The sequence below is a fragment of the Petaurus breviceps genome, unplaced genomic scaffold (assembly GCF_028583685.1).
Source record: "Petaurus breviceps papuanus isolate PSGF00001 unplaced genomic scaffold, PetGlider_PUasm1.0 688, whole genome shotgun sequence".
Classification (NCBI taxonomy): domain Eukaryota; kingdom Metazoa; phylum Chordata; class Mammalia; order Diprotodontia; family Petauridae; genus Petaurus; species Petaurus breviceps.
Window position 1 is genome coordinate 626,479 of NW_027186457.1, and position 25,747 is coordinate 652,225.

Below are 25,747 nucleotides of genomic sequence, written 5' to 3' on the forward strand. Positions count from 1 at the left end.
CAGTGGGCTCCCCATCTGTTTGCCAGGTATAGTAGAGAGGGGGATTATGATTCAGGTTCAGTGAAGGTTTTTTTTTTTTCCAATGCTGAGATTCTTTGGTCAGTTTCCCTGGTTATCATTCATATCTATGTATCTTCTTCTAGTCTCCTGTACCACCTGGGATGGGGCAGCTAGGTGGAGCCATAGTGCAGAGTACTGAGTCTGGAGTCATGAAGATTCATCCTCCTGAGTTCAAATATGACCTCAGACACTTACTAGCTGTGTGACCTTGGGCAGGTCACTTAACCCTGTTTGCCTCAGTTTCCTCATCTGTAAAATGAACTGGAGAAGGCAATGGCAGACCACTCCAGTATCTCTGCTAAGAAAACCCCAAACCCCAACTCTACTGAGTTCTATATACCCATCCTCTGCCTTTTGTGAACTTGCAGTCTGAGCACCCTGACCTAGAAGGCACAGCTTGGTGACCTAGTGAGTGAAGGGCTGGACTCTGAATCAGGAAGATCTGAAATCTAATCTTCTCTACTGGCTGCGTGACCCTGGGCAATTACTACCTAATCTCCCTCAGCCTCAATTCTCTTTTTCACAAAATAAGGGGGTTGTATTCAGTGGCCTTTAAGGTCCCGGCCAGCTGTAATTCCATGATTCCACTGCAGTGGATAGAGCCTCATCTTCCAGCCTCAGTCACTAGCTGTGTGACCCTGGGCAAGTCACTTAACCCTGTTTGCCTCAGTTTCCTCATCTGTAAAATGAGTTGGAGAAGGAAATGGCAAACCACTCCAGTATCTCTGCCAAGAAAACTCCAAATGGGGTCATGAAGAATTAGACACAATTGAACAACAAAAATGATGTATTGGGAATATCAAGAAAAATGAATAATAAGGAAAATAAGGTGATCATAACAAATGTTTCTCCTATTTTCAAGTAAATGGAGGGGGGCAGTATGGGAGAGTAGAAAGAGTTAAGGACAGAGGACCCAGGATCAAATCCTGCCTCTAACACTTGCTACCTTCGTGATCACCTAATTTCCCTTGGTTCTTCATTTATGAAACGAGAGGATTGGTCTAGATGATCCTGAAGTCTCTTCCCAGTTCTAAATATATGAAAAGAATAAAATAAATGGAAAATGCCTCCAGGAGGTCAGTTTGGAAAGGCTGAGAAGTCCAATGTTAAGACCTGTTATAGTTGAAGTAAATCTTTTTAGTCTGGAAGGCCATCATGCAAGAGATGGGATTTAGCGATCTATGTAGGTGATAGGAAAGAGAAAGCATGTATGTGCATGCATGTGTATGTATGTGTGTGCATGTATGTTTTGGGGAGGATAGTAGGGGGAGAGATCAGGGGACCTAGATCAGGAGACCAGCCTGGGAGATTTCAAGGCATAATCAAGGTAATTTGATGAAGGGAATTTTTGGTGCATTTGCCCAAGGCAAACAGAGGAGATGACTGAAACAGAAGCAGGCTATAGACGTGACTGTAGTAGGCGATAGTTTGGGGCACCTCTTCTAAATCCATGGCTACAGATTTTGGTTGTGAGGGGGAGGCTTATTGTCATTTATTCGTGCCTGACTCTTCGTGACTCCATTTGGGGTTTTCTTAGCACAGATTCTGGAGTGGTTTGCTATTTCCTTCTCTAGTTCATTTTACAGATGAGGAACTGAGGCAAACAGGGTTAAGTGACTTACCCAGGGTCACACAGCTAGTAATCAGCTGAAGTCATATTTGAACTCTGGTTTTCCTGACTCCATTGTGCCATCTAGCTGCCCCTGAGGGGCACTGTAGGGCTTTATGTAGGGCTGCCAAACAGTACTATCCTTAAGGATTTATAGGACTAGAGACATTTTTAGGGAGTTAAGGAGAAGGGTCAAATAGTCCCCTCCTCCACACCCTACCAGATCTGGAGCATTTTTATACAGGGTAAATGAACATTAAGGGAAGTCTTGGAATAGAACAGATACCATAAAAGGACAACCTCAGGGGTGTGCGGAGGTGGGAGGGGGCTTAGGGGCTACTCTTATGTATTTTAACCCTAAATCTTCTTTGCTATCTCCTTCCCCTCACTTCTCAGCCATTGTCTAAACACCAGCAAACTGGCTGTGCTCTGTGGTGGTGGGGGGGGGTGACTGAGGGTGTTGGACAGGGGTTGGTGTGATCAGAGTGAAAGGCCTAGAAGATGATTTTGGCAACAAAGTTAGTGAAGATTTCCTTAATGAGTGCTACAGAGAAGGCTTGTGTGTGTATATGTGGGGGGCAGGTTCCAATGTCATATTTGTTGGGGCTTTAACCATCTCCTTGGTGACACAGTTATCAGAGGAGAGAAGATCTGGCTACTGTCTTGTGTCAGGGAATGAGCTAAGACAACTTTTCTGGGTGAAGTGGGAAGATACTAGCAGAGAGACGATAGTCTATACTTTTTTTCTGACATGGAAATGAATCTCAAGGGAGTTCTTTGTTAAACCAGCCATTAGCATCTACAGTGACATTTGCATTTTCCTCCTAAAGGGTCTGATGGGAAAGAGATGGAGGACAGGGAAAAGGATAGGACCTTCCTCAGAAAGGACAAGGTGGGGTCTTGGGAACACCAGCTCCCTCTCTCTTTTCCCCACTTGAAAGAGTGAGAGAAGGGTTGGATGGGACAGTGTGGTGGGTCAGACAATATACTGGTTTTGGAGTTAGAGAATGGGGGCAAAGGTTTTAGACTAGGCTACCTACTATGGGTCTGACCCTGGGCAAGCCATTCAGCTTTGTGGTCAAGTTTCCTCATCTGTAAAATGAGCTCTAGGTCCTAAGATCTGTCTGTAAGAAGGCAAGAAACTGAAATAAAGAAGCTGGTTGATGGGGATAGGGGGTGGGTGCTTTTTTCCCCTCCCATTTTAGGTCAGATCTGAGCTTCTGTCATAAAGGCTTCTTCCTGATGGTGGTGGTTGGGGTTATGATCTTCATTCCTTCCTTCCTTCATTATCTATTAAGATTTCACTTCATTTGAAACACTAAGGCAGGTCCCAAGATAATTAGAAGATGACCTAGGAGAAAGGAAATGATGCATAGATAGACAAGGCAGTATTTCTAGGGATAATGTATTTGAAGCTGAAGGGGACCATAAGGGTCAGCTAGTCCAACTGCTTCATTTTACAGATGTGGAAACTGAGTCATAAAGAAATGGCTTGATCAATGTTAGATGGGATTAAGTAGCAGAGACGAGCTTTATTCTCAGGACTGACTCTGATTCCATATCCAGAGCTCTCTCCCCTGTACCCCATTAATGAGAGTGGTAGGGGTTGGTTAGTCAGCAGACTATAATAATATGAGAGAAGTACAAAGTGCATGCCACGGCTGAGTTAGGGAAAAATCACTTGTAAATGGGAGGGATCAGGAAGGCTTCTTGGAGGAGGTGGAATTTGAGCTGGACCTTGAAAGGATGGGTAGGATTTCAACAGGTGAAGATGGGGGGGGCGGGGTGACGTTCCAGGCTTAGAGAACAGTGCCTTGTTTAGCTCTCAGAACTCAGGAGGAGGTTAACCTGGCAAGTTCTTGGAAGCCACGAGGTGGGTGGGGAGGGGGGGCTGGAGAGGAGGAGGAAGAGGAGAGGCCAAAGCTGCCTGAGTCATTTGGTTAGAATGTCTCTTGGGAGTGGGGATCAAGGAAGCAGGAGAGCAGCAGTGACTCTGGGATGTAGTGTCCCAAGTAGCCACCAGGGGGTGCCAAGTATGATCCCATACTCGTACAATCCTCTAAGTCTCCCTTGAGCAAAGAGATGCTTGGGCAGGAGTGGTGGGCTACTCGTTCCATGTTCCGCAGTGGCAATGGAAGTTGGGGCCTGGGGCACCTCCCTAAGGGAGAACGTGTCTTATTTTTTAGAGGGCAGCTGGTGCAGTGGAATAGAGACCTGGGTCTGTATTCAGAAGACCTGGGTGGGACTCGGGATTTGGACAAAGTTCTTCAGCTACTTACTACCTGTTTGACCTTGTGCAAGCAGCTATGCCCTCCTGTGCCTCAGTTTCCTCATCCGTAAAATGGGGGGGGGGTGGACTAACCCACCCCTGGATTAGATGCTCTCTGAAGTTCCTTCCAGGGGGAACTAAGCCCTACTCTGTATTCCCCTGGAGAGCTGAGCATTGGGTTGGTTGTCGAGAATATCTCTTGACTCCCGGTTCCTTTTCCTGTGTTCCTGCTGTTCTCTGTCATCTGCCTTCCTGTCCCCTGGCCTTAAGGATTACAGATCTGGAGGATAGGGAATCTTTGGGATCTTCATCGCAGGATCATAATATATCAGTTTGAAAGGAACTTTAGAACTCATCTGGGCCATCTGCCTCATTTACAGATTGGGAAACTGAGCCCGACGTATGAGTGAGTGACTTGACAGAACAGTGCTCAAATCCAGATTTTCTGAATCCAGCTGGTGTTGTTGCCAATTCCCTACCAAGGCAGCTAGGTGGAGCAGTGGATACAGTGTGGGACTAGGGAGTCAGAAAGACTTGAGTTCAAACCCAACCTCAGACACTACTAGCTGTGTGACCCTGGGCAAGTCACTTCACCACTGGCTGCCTTAGTTTGCTCAACTGTAAAATGGTGATAATAATAGCACCTATCTCCCAGGGTTGTTGTGGGGATCAGATAAGATAATATCTGTGACATATTTTCTGTCACTAAGATATGTCTAACTCTTCATGACCCCATTTGGGGTTTTCTTAGTGAAGATACTGGAGTCATTTTGCCCTTTCCTTCTCATTTTACAGATGAGGATACTAAGTGACTTGCCCAGGGTCACACAGCTAGTAAGTGTCTGAGGCCGGATTTGAACTCACAAAGTTGAGTCTTTCTGACTCCAGGCCCAGCTTTCTACCCACCACACTGCCTAGCCGCCCATAGTAGCTGACACATAGCAGGCACTTAATAAATGCTTGTTCCCTTCCCCAAAACGTGCTCCTCTCACTCCATAGCCAGTGTCATGCTGCTGTTACTGTCTCTGACTTCTCTACTTCCTACGTCACTGCTGTTCTAGCTGGAAAAATCCAGGGCCTGTTCAGTACATATAAATCTGGGGGATCATTCATATGGAGAGGACAACACCAGGTTCTACCCTCTCTTTTTGCACCTCCACCTTCTACCAAATAGGTAAAGGTTGACATGTGAGCAAGGTATAGGAACAATGCTAGCTCCAGACCCTGGCTGGGATGGGTTGTGTGTGGGCAAGCTGCCAACAGGTGTGTCTGGCAGAGGGCCATGAGGGATCTGGATACAGGCCCAGCAGAGCTGTGGATGGCTCTTGGGCTGGCCAAATGGGCCATGGTCTGGTGAAGGGAGTAAAGGACTAATCCTTGGACCTTCAAGTTTCAGTGCCCATTTTGTACATAATATGGGGAGATAGGAAGTTTAGGTAAGACTGAGATACCTATAGAATCCAATATTGCCTCCCTTGTCACTCCTGCCTTTCGATCTAGGAGTGGAGCATAACAAGGCCTGGGGGTCTAACACAACGATCTATTGCCAGTCTTGTATACCAGGTAAACCAAGGAGCTTTAGGGGAAGATTAGGTTTATATAAAGGCTTGGTTTGAGTTTCTTATCTTGTAGGTTTTATAGCTTATTCTCTGAATTTTGGAGGTGGGTGGGACAGGACAATGAGTTTTTGAGGAGAAATAGGGTGGGGTCCTAGGGCATAGAATCATAGGATTTAGAGATGAAAGAGACCTTGTGTTGGACTGGTCTAGTCTAATCTGTTTATTTTGCAGATGAGGAAACTGAGACCCAGGGCATAAGTGACTTGTCTCAGCTTCTGTAGGCTCTAAGTAGCAAGACTGAATTTTGACGGCAGACTGTTGGGTTCTAAAACCACTGCCCTTTTTCCAGCATCTTCTAGCAGTGTAAGATGGCTTGGCACCATACTATGGCTTGGGCTTGAGAAGTGTTTGGTGTTGTCTGTCGTGTGCCCTAAGCTTTGGGGAGTAGGGCAGTTCCAGAGTTAGACAGGCACCTGGAGAGATAGGTGCTGGAGGTGGAGAGTGGTGGGAGGAAGGCCCCAGACCAAGGCCTTTCTTCTTGAGGAGCCAGGCACCTCGAGGGGAGGTGCCCATGTGTGTCAGGATCCTGAGCCCGCAAGGAGAGAAAGAACAGACACAGCTGCTGGGGAATGAGAGGGGCGGCTAAATCCGGCAGTCCCTCCCCTCCCCTCCCCCTTTCTCCTCTCTCCAGGGCTCTGGCTGCATATGGTTTCAGCAGGCACCACCACTGCTGCCGTCACCTTCTCCAGCCAGCTGCCTTCTTGCGGCCCAGACTCTGCCCTGGCTCCCCCCCCCCCCCCCCCCCCCGCCTTCCCTTTCCCTGTTCCCCCTCCCCCTCCCCCCACAGAGCTGGCTCTCTGTACAGAATCTCAGTGGGGCCCAGGCTAGGCTAGGCTGGGTTGGGCTCTCTCCTCCCAGGGGAGCAGGGACAGGGGTGGCCAGCTCTCCTCCATGCAGACCACTCTGGACCGGGCACGAGGGGGCAAAAACTGAGGCTAGAGTCTGGAGGACACAGGCAGGAGTCTATGTTCTCCCTGGGTGAGTTGGGGTGCAGCAGGGCCGGGTGACTAGAAGGCAGGGCCAGGAGAGACTTGGGGGGGGGAATGGGGAGGGAGATAAGGAGGAGGGGCTAGAGGGAGCTGGTAGCGACTGATTCCTGTCTCTATTTGGCAGTCGGAGCAGAGCCAAGCAGGGCCAGCCTGGGCCCTGGGCCAGCCACTGGGGAGGGCCTCTGGGCTTGGGTCCCCTATAGGTACACCCCCTCCCTGGGAAGGCTTTCGTTTTCCCCCACCTTTCCTAGGCTGACCTCCATCTCTCCATCCACTAACTTGGAAGATCACTTCCTAGCCCCCTCTCCACTTAGGGGTCTGTTTCCCTAGCAGGTGTCTCTGAATGGGGGGAGGAGCACAGGCTCACAGCAGCCTCGGCATGGCATTCTGAATTGGGAGGGGGATGTCTAGAGTGGACAGACTTCTTGGTAGGTCTGGAACCTCATTCTTCCCTTTAGCAACCCCATCCAAAGAGGGTCTTAGGAGATGGAGGGGCAGGAGAAATGAAAGGGGACTCTGATTCTAGTGTTTGTTATCCCTCTGGGCCCCTGGAGACCAGTCTTCTGAGACTGGGATCTGCCTGCCTCTAGCTCTCTATCCAGTCCCTTCCCTGAGAAGCTTGTTTAGTCGGTGGCCAGGCTTTTCAGTTTCCTTTGAGCTCCTGATCCTCCCAGTGTGGAGAATCCTTGGTCTTCTAAATCTTGAACTCCGGCTTTTTGTAATGAAGATCTCCTGGGTTCCTAAGCTTTATTATAGAACTGGAGATGGAAAGAACCCGAGAGACCATTTATTCCAACTCTTCTCATTTGAAATATGAGAAAGCTGAAAGTTTTGCCCTAGAACAGAGTATCTCTGGGTACTTGGTTTGTTAGTTGTAAAGTGTGTGTGTGTGTGTGTGTGTGTGTGTGTGTGTGTGTGTATGTGATGTCCCTATTCCTTCAGGCTGGGTGGTCCTGGGTTTTATGGGCAGCTAAGATTCCCTTGTGGTCACCCCCAGGGGCTCATCTCTTCTTACAGGTTCTGTCGTGTTCTCTCCCTTTCTCTTTTTCCTTTCCCTGTCCTCCCCACTCCACGTATCCAACCCTCCACCCTTCTTTCCCCCTCCCCTCTCCATCTTTTCCAGGAGGGGCTACATCCCCTTTCAGCAGCCCCATCACGTCAGATGAAGAGTATTTGAGCCCTCCTGAGGAGTTCCCAGAACCAGAGGAGGCCTGGCACCGATCTTCTGCCATGAAACTCAGCCCCAGCCAGACTCAAAGCACCCCAGACACCAGCTCCAGGGCTCCCCCCATCTTCAAGGTTAGATTTCTGAGATCAAGTGTAGTCCAGCTCAGCTGGGAGCTCTCTCTAGTGAATGCCCAGGGGGCCCCTTGCCTCTGTGTCTTGTGCCCACCCTGTCACCCCTAGTTCTTGGCATAGCTCCAGAGACAAGGGGCTCTCTGCTCTCAGCTGTGCCTTTGCCACTTCCCTGGATCTCTGTCCATAAGGATTTATTCCTTCCCTGATTATTCTCAGCCAGAGAATACAGTTGTCCTTACTCAGACATAGATACCGTCTCTCCTTCACTCCCCTGCCTCTCTACCACAGAACTTGACCTCTCCTGGGTATAGAATAGTGGCCTGTTCCATACCTTGCCTCCTCACCCTTTGGCTCCAGAAGCTGTTGTCCTGGTCACCCTTACCTTGTATCACCTCAAGTCCCATCTTTTAGGTTTCACTCATGGACCAGTCAGTAAAGGAGGGCCAGGATGTGACCATGAGCATCCGAGTGCAGGGGGAGCCCAAACCTGTTGTCTCCTGGTAAGTACTGAGACCCTGGTTTTTTATTAACTCTTTTAACTCTTACTAGAGATCACATGTTCATCCTGGGGATATTAAAAAAGGCAAGGGGTGGACCCTTCTGTAATTTGCCATGAGCCTGCAGGGGGTCTCTGTATGTGACCCTCCCCCACCATCTTGAGAGAATTGGGATAATAAACCACAGACTTTACAAGAGGAGGGAGGTCAGAACAAGAAATTCTGACTTCTAAGAATTCCAAGAAATTCTGATCTCCTCCAAAAGGCCTCTGGCTTCCAGGCCTAGATACAGCCCTTCCCTAGGAGATAATGGTGGTAATATAAGGAGTAGCATTGTATCTTATATTTATTTATCCATGTCTTATATATATTAAATTAGTACCATTGTGCGTACATTAGGTGTTTAATAAATGTTCATAGAACTATTTCTGCTTCTTCTATGACCCATTTGGTAGAGGGGTGGTTAGCTGCCCAGTTTCATGTAGTAGCTATGTCCAAATCACCGGCCCAGTCAAATCCTCCCCTTCTTTCTGGCCTTACCACCACCACCACAACCACCATCACTATCACAAACACTAAAAGTTCGATAGGTATCTCCTTCAGCTGTGACAAAAAAAATCTCTCCCACTTCCTCTCTTGATTTGGCAGTGTTTCCCAGGACCCCTTTCTGAATTTTTCCTTTCTCAGTGGCAGGTGTCCATCTCCCTAGAATAGGGATTATTGACTTGTCCGTGAACTTCCTTTTTATAAAAGATATTGGGGTAGCTAGGTGGTGCAGTGGGTAGAGCACCAGCCCGGGAATTGAGAGGACTTGAGTTCAAATGCAGCCTCAGATACTTACTAGCTGTGTGACCTTGGGCAAGTTATGTCCTCCAAAAAATTTGCTTTCATAGCTATTTCAATATAATTAATTTCCTTTGTAATCCTATGCATTTTATTTTGTCCCTTTAAAACCAAGGGGTTTTATTCTGAGAAGGGGTCCTCCAAAGGCTCCATCAGACTGCCAGAGGGGTCTAGGATACATTAAAGTTGCCCTAGAGCCAATCAGTCATACATCCATAAAGACAGAAGAGACATTAACAGCTATCTTATCCAACCTCCTCATTTTACAGAGGAGAAAACTGAGGCTTAAAAAAGTTAAATGGTCACACAGCTAGTAAATGTCAGAGTGGCAGGACTGGAGATCATATCCCCCTTTTTTTTGGCTTTTTTTTTTTGGAGGGGGGAAGGTAGGGCAATTGGGGTTAAGTAGCTTGCCCAAGGTCACACAGATAGTTTTGTGTTAAGTGTCTGAGGCTGAATTTGAACTCACGTCTTCCTGACTCCAGAGCTGGTGCTCTATTCACTGTGCCACCTAGCCGCCCCCAATAATATCCTCTTGACTACAAATCCAGCATTTTCATGATGTTTCTACTCCAACACCCCTCATTTTATTAGTGATGGAATTGACATCCAGTGGTCCAGTGATTTGACCAAGCTCTCATAAGTAGTAACTGGCAGATGTGGGATTTGAACCCTGATCCTCTGACTTGAAATCCATTGCTTTTTCAGAGGAGTTGACTTGCCTAGCACATAGTAGGTACCCAGCACATAGTAGCATAGTAGGTGTTTAACAAATGCTTGTTCCTTTCCCTTCCCCCTTTCCCATACTGATCCACTGCCATTTATCAAATGATGCTATTTACTCTGCTCTGTGCTAGACACTGTGTGTGTATGTGTGTGTGTGCGTGTGTGTGTGTGTGAGAGAGAGAGAGAGAAAGAGAGAGAGAGAGAGAAATATAGAATAAGAAAAATAAGAAAATGACTAAGATTAGTCCATTTTAATATTTGAAAGATCAACAAGATCATTCTAGGGGAAGGGGTAGGGAGAAAAGTGGGTGCTCTCTCCACTGAGGCAAATCATGTTTTATATTTCTCTACGTCTTACCTAGCCTTTGTTTCCCCCTATGCATTGTTCTGTGCATACAGTAGTTGCTTAATAAATGTTTGTAGAAGTATTTCTGTTTTCTCTGCGGCCCATTTCCAGATTTTCCTGCAGTCAGATGATGATTTTGTGAATGGCTGTGGCCAAATAAATTTATCATCTGATGGTGGCAAGTCTCCCTGAATGTGGCTAAACAATTCCTAGGATGCTGGGTGTATCTAAAGCCGTTATTGGCGCCATCTTGGAAGGCTCTTTAGTGAGGTGCAACTCTACTTGCTACAATGCGGCAGTAGAGTCAGGCTTCAACAGAGGACATGACACTGCTGCCTGGTATTACAAATCCACCCCTCACCCCCACCCCACTATCTCAATGGATTCTCCCTATGATTTCAGTAGATGTTAAGGATCAGGAGGCCGGCTCCTAAAAGTTAAATGATTTGCCTAAAGTTACACAGCTACGTGTTACTTACAGCCTAAGTGGCAAAGTCAGAGCTTGGACCAGTTTTTTTAATTCAATTTTATTTTATGTTCAGGTTCCCATTCTCTCCCTACTACTTCTACCTCCCACTCCCTCCCAATACTGAGGAAACAAGAAAGAAAAATCCATTACATAGTCAAGTGAAACAAATCCCTGCATTGACCGTGCTGATAGAGATAGATAACAAAAGTATATGTACACATATGTATGCATAAATAAAAAGTGCATAACTACATAGAGGTAATATACAAACACATATTCATGGAGATATCTACATGCAACACATGTAGCTATGCATACATATAACACATGTAGATATATAGGCATGGTTAGAAAACACAATAATACATACCTATGTGTATATAAAATATAATGCATATGTCCATATACATAGGGCTGTAGGTATAAATAGAATACATACATTGTATATCTGTAGCTCAATGTGTATATCTGCACACACATATATATGCACCTATGTATATACATGTGAAGTATGCTATATAGACACACAGACACATACATGCATGCATGTAGGAATACCCATGTACATATATGTGAGTATGTATGTATGTGTATCTCTCTATATTTCTCTCTATCTCTGTTTTCATTCTGCGTCCCTCACCTCTCTATGCAGAGGTGGGCGGGGAGCAGGCTTTATCATGAGTCTTCTGGAATTGTGGTTGGGAATCCAAATCTCTTGAAATCCATTCCAGAGCTTTTCCATGATGTCATGCTGACTCTAAGGGAAATCTAAGACCTGCCTTTCCCTCCAGAAGCTTACAATCTTTTTAGGGAAGTAGGGCAGATACTCTTGGAAACAGGACAATTAAATGCCACAAGTTCCTGGTGATCAGTGTAAGAGGAAGAAGAATTCAGTGTGGGTTGGAGACCTCCAGGGTCTCATCATGTAGGAGTTGGAATGATGTCATTGTGTGTGTGTGCCAGCTTTGGGCCCCCACCTGCCATAGGGCTTTGCACATTTGAAGGCCCAGGATCTATCAACAAGCATTTATTAAGTACTTTTAATATACCAAGGACTATTCTAGACACTGAGGCTACAAAGACAAGAATGAAACCCACAAGGATCTCATGAATGTTTTCTGAGCATGTGGTATGGGGGTGATACCTTACTTAGCCCTTCGGGTTGAGGGCACCTTGCGGGAAAGGAGGAGGTTGGGGATCCAAACGCCATAACTGAGGGCCTTGTCCCCACTGGTAGGCTTCGGAATCACCAGCCTGTACGCCCGGACCAAAGACGTTTTGCCGAGGAGGCAGAAGGTGGCTTGTGTCGGCTTCATATCCTGGCAGCGGAGCGGGGAGATGCTGGTTTCTATACCTGCAAGGCAGTGAATGAATATGGCACCCGGCAGTGTGAGGCCAGACTGGAGGTCAGAGGTAAACCTCCCGCATGCCTCTTCTCTTCATGGTTCCAGTGGCTCTTATCCCCAGGCCCACTAGGCCCCTAAGAAGTGGAAGGAGGACTGGTCTGATCCAGGGAACCCAATGACCCAACTTCACCTTTTACCCAGGGTACCTCAATTCCTGTAGAGCTATTATCTTCGAGAATATAGATGAGATCACCACAGACGTCACTCGGTTCAAACCCCTAGGTTTGGGGTTTAGGACATGGGGATATAAGGTGGCAAGAGGTGTTGTGATTTATCCAAGGTTACCTAGTGAATTAGTAACAGAGCAAGGACTCTTTTGCCAGATTATTTGTCCAGTGCTATTTCTACCATATCATGTCTCAGTCAAGACCTCAGATTCTGCCCCCTACTCCCTACTCTGTGCTGGCCTGTTGCCTGAGTTTCTTTCCTGGTACCCTTCCTTCTGTTTCCTATAACCTCATGCCCCTTCTTGTCTTCTTTCTCCTCCTCTCCCTGGACCCAGGTTTCCCAACCTTCCTTTCTGCTCCATCCCCACAACCCCCTTTTCCTTTCTCTTCCCTTCCACCTCTCCCATTCCACCCCAATTTTTTTTTCCTACTGATTGTAGTGTTTTGCAGAAATTGTCATTGTGGTATATTGTATCAGGGGTGGGTGTTTGATGACTGGACCCGTTCGGAGTGACTCTTGGAGGGAAGTGTCTCAGGGTCACAGGAGGCCTGGGGCAGCTTTGTGTGCTGTTCCTGACCCAGAGGCTCTGGGACCTAAGGATGGCTGAGAGGAAGGAAATGAGGGTCTTAGTGTTTGGTGCCTGGGCAGGGTCAGTGGAAGTGGTTCGAGTCATGTGGGTGTGTTCATGGCCTGTCTTGGGATATAAATGATAGGATGTGGGTATATAAGGAGTGTTGCTGGGTATCGAGCTGGCCAAAGTTGTGGGTCTGCCCTGCTCAGTCTGATACTCGAGTTTTTACCCCTAAGCGGGAGCCGATGACACATTGTTCCTTCCTCTCTTCCTCCCCTCAATCCCCCTTAGTTTCTGACTGACTGACCTAAGGGCCATACTTCCTCTTGGCTCATCTGAGTCTTGGCCCTCTTGTTCCCCTGGCTGACTTCTGTCCCCTGGAATGCCCATGGTGGGCTTGCTATAGCTAGAGTGGTGTTTTCCATGGGAAAAGGACTTTGCAGTACAAAATGCTGCTTTCCTAGCCCCTGGCCTTCTCTGCCCGGCCTCCACTAGATGCGTCTTTCTGCCCTGTGTTTTCTCCCCTGCTCTAATACTCCCCTCACTCATCCTGAGTGAGCCAGACCTGGACCCCCATGCCCAGTCACCATGGCTTCTGCCCCTCTATCTGCCATGCTTTTCTGTATTAACCTGTGTTGAGCGCTTTTCTCCTCTTGGTCTTGAGCACTCCGTAAGCAGTGGTTGGGGCTCTCATTGCCTTTCCCTTGACTCGGTGAAGAGAACCTTTTTTGTGGGCCACTGCCTTCCCCTCACCTATCCCCTGGGAGGCCTGTGGGTCAGGGACCTGGAGGCGAGATGCCCTCTTATGGGACAGCCACACAAACTGCTTAGAAGCAGCTTCTTGGAGTTCTTCCTGTCCAGCTAAGCCCCTTAGCCACCCACCCCGAAGTGTGTGGGGGTGTGTGTGCGTGTGACGGCGTGTGTATGTGCGTGTGCGCGTGTGTGCCAGACTAACCTGCCGCTTGCTGACTGCGGTTTTTGTCTGTACACAGGCGAGTGAGCTCAGGGGGCCGCCTGCCCTCCCTCCCGCTGCCCTTCGTGCCACACGCCTCTGGCTCAGGCACCACTTGGACCTCGCTGTGTCTCACTGCCTCCTGCCCACAGACCCAACCGGCGAGCCGGCCCGGACCCCTGGCCTCCCGGCCTCCCCAGCCCGTGTGGGGCCCCGGGTCTGCCCGTGGGCTCAGCAGAGCTCCCCCCTTCCCTCCCCAAGTGGACGTGTGGACGGGCGGGCACCGACGCCCCCAGTTGAACCGTGTGTAGGGTGGGGAGGTGGGCTTGAGTTGGGGCATTGAAACCCTCCTCCCCCTGTTGTGGGAGCACCAAGCCACATGGGCTGCAATTGCTGCTGCTGCTGTTGCTGCGGCTTTGGAACACTATCTGTCCAGGGCTCACTGTCTGTCTGTTGGTCTCTCTGTCTGTTGTACCATTGGGGTGGGGTGACTCAGAGAACATCCATCCTGGGCAGAGTGGGGTAGGGAGGGCTTCTGATTAGGGAAGGATGGGGGGATATCCCTGCTGGTTGGCATCAAGGACCATTCTAGGAAAAAGCACAGTTAGGAGTGGAGGGGCCATATGGAGGTATTTGGGGACCAAGGTCTCTGCTAATATTCCCCTTCTCCCTCCCCCACCCACTTCAGGCTCTGGAGGGAGGGTGGGGATGATGACCATCCCAGAAGTGGTTTTCAGATGGCACAAAAAATTTTCATTTCCCCAAGTGACCAAAGCCAAATGCCTCTTGGGCTCCTGGGACCCTAGGGTAGATGAGGCAGGGCACAGGGCAAGAATGGAACTACAGGGCACCTGCTAGCTCTAGCCATGTTGGCTTAGGCCCCTCTGGTCTGCAGGCTGGATTGGTGGGGGGAGCTTTTGGTCCATTTTGTAGCTGCCCTTGTCTCTGCCCAGCAAGGACGAGCTTTGCCTCAGTATTGGGGGGTGAGAGGGGGTGGTGTCACCAGGCATGTGATGTGGGAGGGGACGTGGAGCGATTGGTAATGCCTGGTCCTGAGCTCTAATAAAGTCTGGTTTGTACCCAGCTGGTGTGGTTGTTTGTTATTGTGCCGCCGCCACCCAAATCCCAATCCCCTTCTCGACCCGGCATTGCCCCCCTCCCTCCTTCCTCCCCTTCCTCCTTTCCCCTCAATCATGTTCTCCTCACTGAGGCCCAGCCTAGGTCAGCCCCCAGTAGGACCACTGCCTTTCCTGGAACCTTTCCACCCTGCTCTGCTGGCACCAGGCCCCGTGGCTTCCTCCTGCCAGGGTTCTGGTCCCATTTTTCCCTTTCTTTAGGGACCAAATTGCATCTCTCTCTCTTTCTCTCTGTTACTCGTCTGTCTGTCTGTCTGCGTCTCTCTATACCCCCTCTCCCACTTTGTGTGTCTTTCTGCTCTTTGTGTATCCCCCTCCCTCCTTTCTCCTGCCTCTGCTCCCCCAGCGCACCCTGAAAGTCGGTCCCTGGCGGTGGTGGCCCCCCTGCAGGACGTGAACGTGGGGGCCGGGGAGATGGCGCTCTTTGAGTGCCTGGTCACTGGCCCTGCGGACGTGGAGGTAGACTGGCTGTGTCGGGGCCGGCTGCTGCAGCCTGCCCTGCTCAGGTGTAAGATGCACTTTGATGGGAGGAAGTCCAAGCTGCTGCTCACATCTGTGCACGAAGATGACAGTGGCGTCTATACCTGCAAGCTTAGTACAGCCAAAGGTATGCCTCCTCCCTCCCCCAGGGTGGGACACTAGACAGCATGGGGACATAGCACAAGGAGCAGGGTGATGCTTTAGAGGTGTGCTTGAGGGGGAGCCAGAGAGAGACTGGCCTGGACCCCAGAGGTTCCTAGGAAATCAGGCTTTTCTTGGAATCAGGCTCCTCAGGACCTGTGTCCCCATCTCCTAGGTGACTGTTGGGAGTCGGCATCATTATGCTCTGGGGTTGGGAGTGGAGGGGAGGGACACAACATTTTCAGGGAGGGCTAGTTAGGACAATGGAGATGGTTGCCTGTATGGGAATGGGAATGAGAGTGCATCAGTCAAGGTGATCAGGGAGACACAGCTGGCAGGGAAGAGGTGGGTTGGAGATCTGGGTGGTCCTGGGGTAAGGCTCAGTGCAGAGGGGTTGGGGAGTAGGGAAGGCCAGCTCCAAGTTCCTCTCTTAGGAACTGTTGGGAATGTTGGTCTGTGTCTCAGAATAGGCCACCTGGGTGGGGCAGATGGGAAGCTCCTTCTATCCACATAGACACACATAATGGGCCGATTCAGCGCTTCCAGATTCCTTCCTAGGAGCTCTCTCCTGGTACTATTCTTTCCTATGCCTCCTGTCAGGCCCCAGCCTGTTCTCACTGCATTCCTCATCCAGGAGAATGTAAGCTCTTTCATAGAAGGACTGTTTTACATTCTGTCCGTGGATCAATTAAATCCAACAAACATTTATCAAATGAACTGAATTAATAAGTGCTCTGTGTGAGGCATCTTGCTAGGCACTGGGGACACGGAAGTAAAACCATCCTGGCCCCCAGGGAGCTTCTGTTCTTCTGGGAAGCCATGCTACATACCCAGATAAGTATGATTTGAGAAGAGAGAGTTTGCTAAGAACCTGGAGGATGGGGTAAAGCCTCATGGAGAAGACAGTGCTTGCGCTGGGCCTTGAAGAATGCTGAGAGCTCTAAGAGCCTTGAAGCATGGTGCTAAGGGTTCTAAGACGTAGTATAGGAGCAAAGTGAATTTCAAGCACAGAGGCTGGAGATGGATTTCCAATCTGGGGGCACAGCAAGCAGGCTAGTTTGACTGAAAGGCAGATTGTAAAGGAGAGTAAGCTGCAAAAACAGGCTAGACATCTCAGTTTCACATTAAAAAAAATTAAAAACAGCTAGTGGTGCATGGGATAGAGATTTGAAGTCAGAAAGACCTGAGTTCAGATCCTGCCTCAGACACTTACTAACTAGGTGGCAAAGTCACTTAACTCACTCTTTCAATCTCAGTTTCCTCTTCTGTAAAATGGGGATAATAATAGCACGTACCACATACGGTTGTCACGAGGTTCCAATGAGAAATTATATGCAAAGTGCTTTGAAAACCTAAAAATGCTGTGTAAAAAGCCATCATTAAAAAGCCAGATATGAAGAACTTTAATCGCTAAGCTGAAGGATTTGAATTTTTCCCTAGAGGCAAAAGGAAGCCATAGAAAGTTATTGAGCAAGAGAGTGACATATGAGACCAATGCTTTTTAGGAGGATTGTTTTGACAGTAGTGTGGAAGGATGGTTTGGAGAGGGGAGAGACTAAAAGGCAGGGAGACCAATGAAGGGGCTATTGCAATAGTCCAGGTGTAAGGGCTTGAATTAGGGTACTGTTCAGATGGAAGGAGAGACAGACAGACAGAGACAGAGAGGTGGGAGAGAGAGACAGAGAGGTGGGAGAGAGACACACAAATGCTATGAAGGTAGAATTGATAAGTAATTCTATATGGTGGGGATGGGAAGAGTCAAGTTTTGAATTCAGGTGACTGAGGGCAGATTTAGGTATGCGGAAATAATGAGTTCTATTCTGGATCTGTTAAGCTTAAGTTACCTGTGAGACGTCCAAGTGGAGATGTTCAGCTGGTGGTTGGCGATGCAGGAGTGGTGTCCAGTAGAATTTAAGATGGACAGATTTGGAAGCTGTCTGCATAAAGATGGTCATTGAACCTATGGGAGCTACTGGAGCCACCAAGAAAGAAAGAGAAGGTATAGAAAGAGAAGAGACCCTTGCAGGACACCCATGTTTGAAGGACTGACCAATGGGTAGTGGTTCAGCAAGGGGTACTTAGGAGTAGTCGTCTAGATGGATAGGAAGCCAGAAGAGGACAGTGTCACAAAAGCTAAATGAGGAGCGGACAGTGTACAAGAGAAGAGACTGATTGACAATGTCTGTGTGGGCAATAAAAATCGTAATAAGTAGCAATTGTATAGTTCTTCAAAGTTTTCAAAGCATTTTACTTATATTACCTCATTTGACCCTCACAACAACCCTGTGAAGTAGGTGCTGTTGTTATCTCTATTTTACAAATGAGGAAACTGAGGCAGACAGAGGTTAAGTGACTTTTCCAGGGTCACTCAGCTAATAGTGTCTGAGATAGGATTTAGACTCAGGTCTTCCTGACTGCAAGTCTCACATTCTATCCACTGTATCACCTCGCAGCCCGCAAAAGGGAGCAGGAATGAGGAAAAGGCTATTGGATTGAGCGATTAAGAGATCATTGGTAACTTTGGAATGAGTATTTTCAGTTGAATACTGGATTTGAAAGCCAGATTACATATGGCTGAGAAATATGTGGGAGGTGAAGAAGTAGATACAACAAATATAAATGATCTTTTTTTACTAGAAGTTTGGCTATGGAAAGAAGAGCTATGGGATGGTAGCTTGAGGGGATGGCAGGGTAAAGGGAAAGGTTTTTTAATGATGAGAGAGACCTGACTATGTTTGTTGGCAGTGTGATGAAGAGACAAGGAGAGAGGGAATATGAGAGAGACAGAGAGACAGACAGACAGAGACAGACAGACAGAGAGACAGAAAGAGACACAGACAGAGAATGATTGATGGAACAAGCTCTTGGAGGAGACAGGAGGGAATAGGACCAAGAGCTAAAGTGGAGGGATTGACCTTGGGAAGGAGAAGGGTCACAAGGGAGAAAATTGGGGACAATGTAGAGAGCTTGTGAAGTATGGAATAGGAGGGGAAAGGGCAGTTCGTGATGGATGGCCTTGATTTTCTTGGTAAAGTTGAAGGCATGATTCTCTGCTGAGAGGAAGGTTGGAGGGAATAGTAGAGGGGAGTAGAGGAGAGAAGAGAAGGTTTCAAATAGCCTTCTTGGGGAGTTGGAGAGTCTGGCAGTCAGCAGTGAGCTATGAATTTGGTGAATATGAGATAACTTAACAGTTTTGTCAATTGATTTTTTCTTGGTTGAATTGACTTCCCAAGTTCTCTCTCTCTCAGGCTGAGCTAGGCTCTGCCCAAGGCCGCTCAAAGAGTGGTGGATTCTCTGTTCCTATTCTTTCCCTATGTCATCCAACATGTTCCTTTTGGGAAGAAAGGAGACTTGGTAAATGTTCTAATGCCCCTGCTTCAGGGGACTCCTTTTTTAGAGACAGTTAGGTGGTGCAGTGTATGGAGTGCTGGGAGTGGAGGCAGGAAGACCTGATTTCAAATCCAATTTCAGATATTAGCTGTATGACCCTTGGTAAGTCACTTAATTTCTGTCTGCCTCAGTTTCCTCAACTGTAAAATGAGAAAAATAATAGCACCAATCTCCCAGGGTTTTTTGATGATCAAATGAGTTAATATTTGTAAAGCACATAACGTAATTCCAGGCACATAGTAGGGACTTAATCAATTCTTGTCCTTCCCTCCTCATCTCTTCGCCTCCCTTCCACCCCCAAAACCAGATGAACTGACCTGTAGCGCCCGACTGACTGTTCGGCCCTCACTGGCACCGTTGTTCACGAGGATGTTGGAGGATGTGGAAGTGCTGGAGGGCCGTGGAGCTCGGTTTGACTGCAAGATCAGTGGCTTGCCACCCCCCACCATCACCTGGACTCATTTTGGTAACTTACTTTAGGGATATTTTTTTGGCAGTTGTGTGGGGGATGGGCTGGAGAATGATGTCACTGCAAAAACTTCTGTGGCTTTCTAGTCTGGCTCCAACCTACTTTTCCAGCCTTATTTCATGTATTGACCCCTCTCCCCATGTGATTCCTTCCTCAGCCTGGCTGAGAACAGAACTTAACTGAAGCTCTCCAGCCCTTAGTCTCCCAGGGTGATCCCAGACTGCCCCTTGACCCTACCCCCACCCCCACTCAAGGCCCACTGCCCTCTTGCCTCACCTGGTGGGTTCTTCTTGGGCACTCCCATCACCACTCTGCCTGCCTCTTCACCGTGCCCTCCACACCCTTCCAATTCTGACCCCTCCTTCTCTGCCTTTGGTTTCCTCGGTTCTCCCTCTTCCCTCTCCTCTCCTCCTCTCTTCCTTCCTCCTTTGGTTTCCTCATCTCCTCATTCCAGCCCCTCTGCTCCTCAGGTAACCCCGTGGAGGAGAATGAGAACGTGCGGCTGCGGCATGAAGGGGGCCTTCATTCCCTGCTCATAGCCCACGTGGGCAGTGAGGATGAAGGTTTGTATGAAGTCAGCGCCACCAACATTCATGGCCAGGCCAACTGCTCTGCCCAGCTCTATGTGGAAGAACCTCGCTCATCTACCTCAGGTCCTAGGTACTTCCTGGGGCCCCAGGAGTAGGGTCGGGATGGGGTCTGGAGGGACTGCCCACCTCCCATAAATGCCTGCTTTGGCTGAAGTGTGAGGTGAGAAAGCACCTGGGGTGGGGAGAGAAGCTAGTCCCCAGGAGCCTATGTGTGAGGGGGGTGGTCTTCCACTTTGGCGGGCAGGATGAGGCCCTTCAGTTTCCTTGAGCATTTGCACCATTGCTTATAGCTCCAAGTTGGAGAAGATGCCTTCGATCCCTGAGGAGCCTGAGCAGGGGGAGCTGGAACGGCTGTCCATGCCCGATTTCCTCAGGCCATTGATGGACCTGGAGGTGGGGCTGGCCAAGGAGGCAGTACTGGAGTGCCAGGTCACTGGATTGCCCTACCCCACCATCAGTTGGTTCCACAATGGTCAGCGCATCCAGAGCTCAGATGATCGTCGAATGACACAGTGTAGGTATCTGGCATCCAGCTGAGGAGGCAGTAAGGCTCCTTGGGTGGGAGTTAGGAAGTGTGAGGGGAGCAGATGGAGGAGGGATGGGTGTCACTTCAGGTCCCTGGCTACCTGGGCCCATCTTTCTTCCTACTCTAACTTCTGTAAGCCTTCCTGTCCTGTTTGCACGCTTCAGCCAGACCCTTTGCCTGGCCAGAGTCAAAGACTCTACCCAGCAGGGTAGAGAGAAAAGGTCCTTAGAAAACTGGAGAGCATGAAGAATGAACATGGACCCCCCCAGAGTCTCCCTTGGAAGCTACATCTTGGCTCTCCTTTTCTAGTGGTTCCACAACCCTAGGACCCACTCTTCTTCTGCCATCCCATCTCTGATACTGCTGCCTCATGCCACCATAGACAGGGCACGACACTCACTCCTTTCCCTCTGTTGACTGCTGATCTGTATACATGCCTCCTGACCTTGTCTGTGACTCTGGGCCTGAATTTCTGTCTCTGTGCCTAGCTGTGGACTTTTAGGAGAGGCAAGGGGATAATAGGGAAGAGAGACTTTCTAGTAGAGACAGTATCTCCCTCTTCCATCTGTAAATTGTGGGGTTTCAAGGTTAGATAAATTCAGTGGTCATATTTAAAGCTGTGGCAGGATGGTTATCAAGGGTAAAAAGGAATGTTGGGATTGTTAATCTTGACCTTTGAGACTAAGTCAAGGAAGATAATCATAGGATTTCAACCTGGAGAGAAACTTAAGGAATGTCTAAGGTGGCATCTTGGTGGCATAGTTGAGAGAGCATGGGAATAGTATCAGGGAGACAAGTTCAAATCCTGTCTCAGACACTAGCTGTGTGACCCTGGGCAAGTCACTTCACCACTTTTAAAAATGTAAATAGCATTTTATTATTTTTCCCAATTACATGTAAATATCATGTTAAAAATTCATTTTTATAAGATTTTGAGTTCCAATTTTTTCTCCCTTCCTCCTTCCCCAAGATGGCAAGCAATCTGATATAGGTTATACATGTGCAATCATGTTAAACATATTTTCACATTAGTCATGTTACTTCACTACTTTCTGTCTCAGTTTCTTTTTTTTGTCTTTTTGGAGGGGGGAAGGCAGGGCAATTGGGGTTAAGTGACTTGCCCAAGGTCACACAGCTAGTAAGTGTTAAGTGTCTGAGACTGGATTTGAACTCAGGTACTCCTTACTCCAGGGCCAGTGCTCTATTCACTGCACCACCTAGTTGCCCCTCAGTTTCTTCATCTATACAATGGGGCTAATAATATCACCTGCCTCTCAGGGTTTTGGGAGGATCAAAGGAGATAACATTTTTAAAGTGTTTTGAAAACCTTAATGTTCTCTATAAATGCTCGCTATTAGGACTGTTATAATTGGCAACAAGTCTATCATCCTTGGTTCATAAATGAGGAAACTTGGGCTTAGAGACGGAAATTGACTTGTCTAAAATCTTACAGATTGTAAATAGCAGAGCCAAGATTTGAACCAAGATCCTCTGACCCCAAGACTAGTGTTCTTTCTGGTGCCGTGTTGATTTTATTCTCCCAAAGAACATCCCTTGGTAGCATCATCAGAGACAAAATCCTCCTCCTCCTCAACAAACATTGGGCATCTGCTATGAATAGGGCTTCACCCTCTATTTCAGGAAGGTGGAGCTATTTAAGACGTACTACCTGCCCCTGGTGGGCTTCCAGTCTAATTGGGGAGATAAGACACGTACCAATGAAAAGTGAACTAACAACATAAGGCAATAATATAGTGTCTTTGCAGTGGGTAGATTGCCAGACCTGGAGTCAGAAAGACCGGAGTTCAAATCTGGCCTCAGAAACTTAGCTGTGCAACCCTGGGCAAGTCACTTAACCCTGTTTGCCTCAGTTTCCTCATCTGTAAAATGAGCTGGAGAAGGAAATGGCAAAACCACTCCAGTATCTTTACCAAGAAAACCCCAAATGGAGTCATGAAGAATCAGACATAACTGAAAACAACTGACTCAACACAGCAAAGATTATGAGAGGAAAAATCACTGAGTGCTAGGGGCAGTGAGAGAAGATTTCATTCACTAAGGAGGTGAAGGAAGAAGAGAATGTCAATGTGAGGAGGAAGTGCTTTCCCCTAAGGTAGAGGTCACCACACGAGAATGATGCAAATGCAGACAGGAATTGTTTTCTGAGAACTAGGATAGTTGACAGGTTGGAGTGGTGCAGAGGTCTTCTGCAGGGGAGTGGTGGGAGCTTAGGGAGGTGCTCAGTTGTGGGAGCCTTTGCGTACCAGGTCTGAAGTCTGGATTTTGTCCTGTAGACATTTGTGAGTCATTGTAAGTCTCTGAGCCATGTTTGCAGAGCTGTGTAATCTTTATAAAAGTTGTCAGATTGGTCTGGTAGTACGGTGTGGGTTGGATCAGGGGACAGAAAGACTGAGAGCACAGGGAAGAGTTAGGACCAGTGTGGTGCACCAGGGATAACACTAGACTTGGGTGCTACTTGGCAGCTATCTGAGGTGCTAGCCATGGACTCTTGGCTAAGCCCCTTTAGCCCTCTGGGTCTCAGTTTTCTCATCTGTAAAATGATAGTGTTGGATAAGATCATCTCCAAGGTCCTTTCAGTTCTGACATTTTGCAGTTCTTTAATTCTAGACAATTTTAGTTCAGATGTGAGAGGCTCTGGGTTTGAACCAGGGTCATGGCTGTGATGAAAATATGTAGTAAAAAGTGTGAGAGACATTTTAGAAGAGGAATCAAAGAGATTTAGTGATTCACTGGTGAAGGGGGAAGAATCAAGGATGACTCCAAACTTGGTGACAGGGAAACTGGTGGTATATACTAACAGAAATAGAGAAATCGGAGGGGATGGTTTTTTTTTTGGGGGGGGGAGGGTGGAGCATGGAGAAAAACAATCATTTTAGTTTTGGGCATATTTAAGGGACACCCAAGTTTCTTAGCAGAGATTTGAGACTGAAGGCTAGTAGATAACCTGTGTGACTTTGGGGACCTTGGGCAAAGCACTTCTCTTTCTTGAGAGAAAGAGAAACTTTCTCCTTCCTTATCTGTAAAATAAGGTAGTTTGATTAGATAATCTCTAAGGTGCATTCTAGTTACAAATCATATGAGCCTTAAAAATCAAAGCTAGAGATGTAGACTAGGAAATCAGTGTTGGGCTGGCTAGACCAGGGGTCTGACCCAAGACAACCATTCTTCTGTTCTTTCCATCCTTCCTCTTTCTCTTGGGTGGGTACCAGCAGAAGGGATATGGAGGATGCCAGTGAGTACATAACCCCCATCTCTGGGGCCTCCCCAAGCCTGACTGTTGCTAGGTTTCAAGGTCTCGACTGAGCTATGGGAACCTCAGCCTTTGAAGAGTCTCCCTAGCTCCCACCTTGTGTTTGTTTTTGTGCTCCTTTCCCTCCCCAGACAGGGATGTGCATCGACTGGTGTTCCCAATGGTGGGGCCACAGCATGCTGGTGTCTACAAGAGTGTCATCGCTAACAAGCTGGGCAAGGCTGCCTGTTATGCCCACCTCTATGTCACAGGTGAGGACTGCTATCTTCTGATGGTCCCTTCCCAGCTTGAGATCTGAGAATCCCTGGGTCAAAAAGAACTGCCCCTAGAAGGCCATTGGACATTTGTCTAGAAGTTTTCTGTGGTATTCCTTTTATTTTTAGAAGGGTTGGGGGATGGGGGGAAGAACTCTAATGGCATTTCCAACCCAGAATCAAATAATCGATAGGTAGGTGCTTATGTAGCTCACATAATGTGGCCTAGTTTGGCTTTCCCTGAACTAGACAGGTTTTCTTTTAAATAGTATTTTATTTTTTCCAATTACCTCCATTTTTTTCATAAAATTTTGAATTCCAAAGTTTCTCCCTCCCTCTCTCTTCCCTAAGATGGTAAGCAATTTGATATAGGTTATGTATGTACAATCATATAAAATATATTTCCATGTTAGTCATGTTGTGAAAGAAAAAACAGAGCAAAAGGGAAAAAAACACACACACACACACACACACAAAAGAAAGTGAAAATAGTCTGCTTCGATCTGCATTCAGAGTCTATCAGTTCTTTCTCTGGGTGTGGATAGCGTCTTCCATCATGAATATTTTGGAATTGTCTTGGACCATTGAATTGCTGAGAAGAGCTAAGTCAATCATAGTTGATCCTCACACAGTGTTGTTGATACTGTATACAATGTTTTTCTGGTTCTGTTCATTTCACTTACCATCAGTTCATATAATAGACAGGGATTCTTGACCTTTATTTGTGTGGTGGACCTCTTTGGCAAGCTGATGAAAGTTCTAGACTCCTTATCAGAATCATAGGTTTTTAAAAATTCATAATAGAAGGAAATGGTAATTTTAGTTAGAGACCATTGAAAAAAAGATGTGTTTTAGTTTTTATCCAAATTTATGGACCTCCTGAAATCTATCCATACACTGCTTGGGGGCGGGGGGTGGGGGCGGCGAGTTGGGCATGTCTCTAAGTTAAGTTGATCTAGAGTTAGAAAACTTGGGTTCAAATCTTGCCTCTGATACCATGCAAGCATGGGAAAATTACTTAACCTGTTATTTCTCTAGGCTAGGCATGCCCCAGAGACCACATGTGACCCATAATCTTTCCTAAGTGTGACCCGAGCCAGATTAAAATGTAATTGGGAAATATTTAATAAAAGAAATAAAAATATAGAAAAACATAAATAATATTACTTTTTAATTTTTCCTTTTTTTGAATATTTATTTCCCCCAATTACACCTAAAAACAATTTTCAATATTTGTATTTTAAAATTTTTGAGTACTAAATTCTCTCCCTCCTTCTCTCCCCTGTCCCTTCCCTGAAACAGTAAGCAATCTGATATAAGTTATACATGTGCAATCATGTAAAACATATAACATCACATTTTAAAACTAAATCCATATACAGCCTGCAGGGATCCTTGTGCACAGTTTAGTGGCCCTGGTTTCTATTTGTGCACCTCTTTAAGACTTAAGTTGCCAAGAAGGGGCATGTATTTGTAGAGAAAGTTCCCTAGATTCACTCTGCTCAGAGGACCAGTTTAGTAGCTCAATTTGGCAATGCTCATCACCAAGTTGGTGACAGAAAGTAGCCAGGCCTTGGGGAAATTATGCAGAGTGAAATGAACAGGGCCAGAAAAATAATTTCTATAATAGCAATAACATGGAACAGACAAACAACTTTGAAAGACTT

General features: G+C 47.4%; 1 protein-coding gene across 1 annotated transcript in view; it reads left to right on the forward strand.

Annotated features, from left to right (window-relative positions):
- The window catches only part of SPEG (striated muscle enriched protein kinase), an 80,590-nt gene that overhangs the window by 26,251 nt on the left and 28,592 nt on the right, over positions 1 to 25,747 (forward strand). The window contains exons 7-14 of the mRNA XM_069104498.1: positions 7,670 to 7,845; positions 8,257 to 8,345; positions 11,964 to 12,139; positions 15,306 to 15,566; positions 19,278 to 19,436; positions 19,910 to 20,099; positions 20,320 to 20,543; positions 23,958 to 24,077. Coding sequence (XP_068960599.1) covers positions 7,670 to 7,845; positions 8,257 to 8,345; positions 11,964 to 12,139; positions 15,306 to 15,566; positions 19,278 to 19,436; positions 19,910 to 20,099; positions 20,320 to 20,543; positions 23,958 to 24,077 — 1,395 coding nt within the window. The remainder of the gene's footprint in view (positions 1 to 7,669; positions 7,846 to 8,256; positions 8,346 to 11,963; positions 12,140 to 15,305; positions 15,567 to 19,277; positions 19,437 to 19,909; positions 20,100 to 20,319; positions 20,544 to 23,957; positions 24,078 to 25,747) is intronic.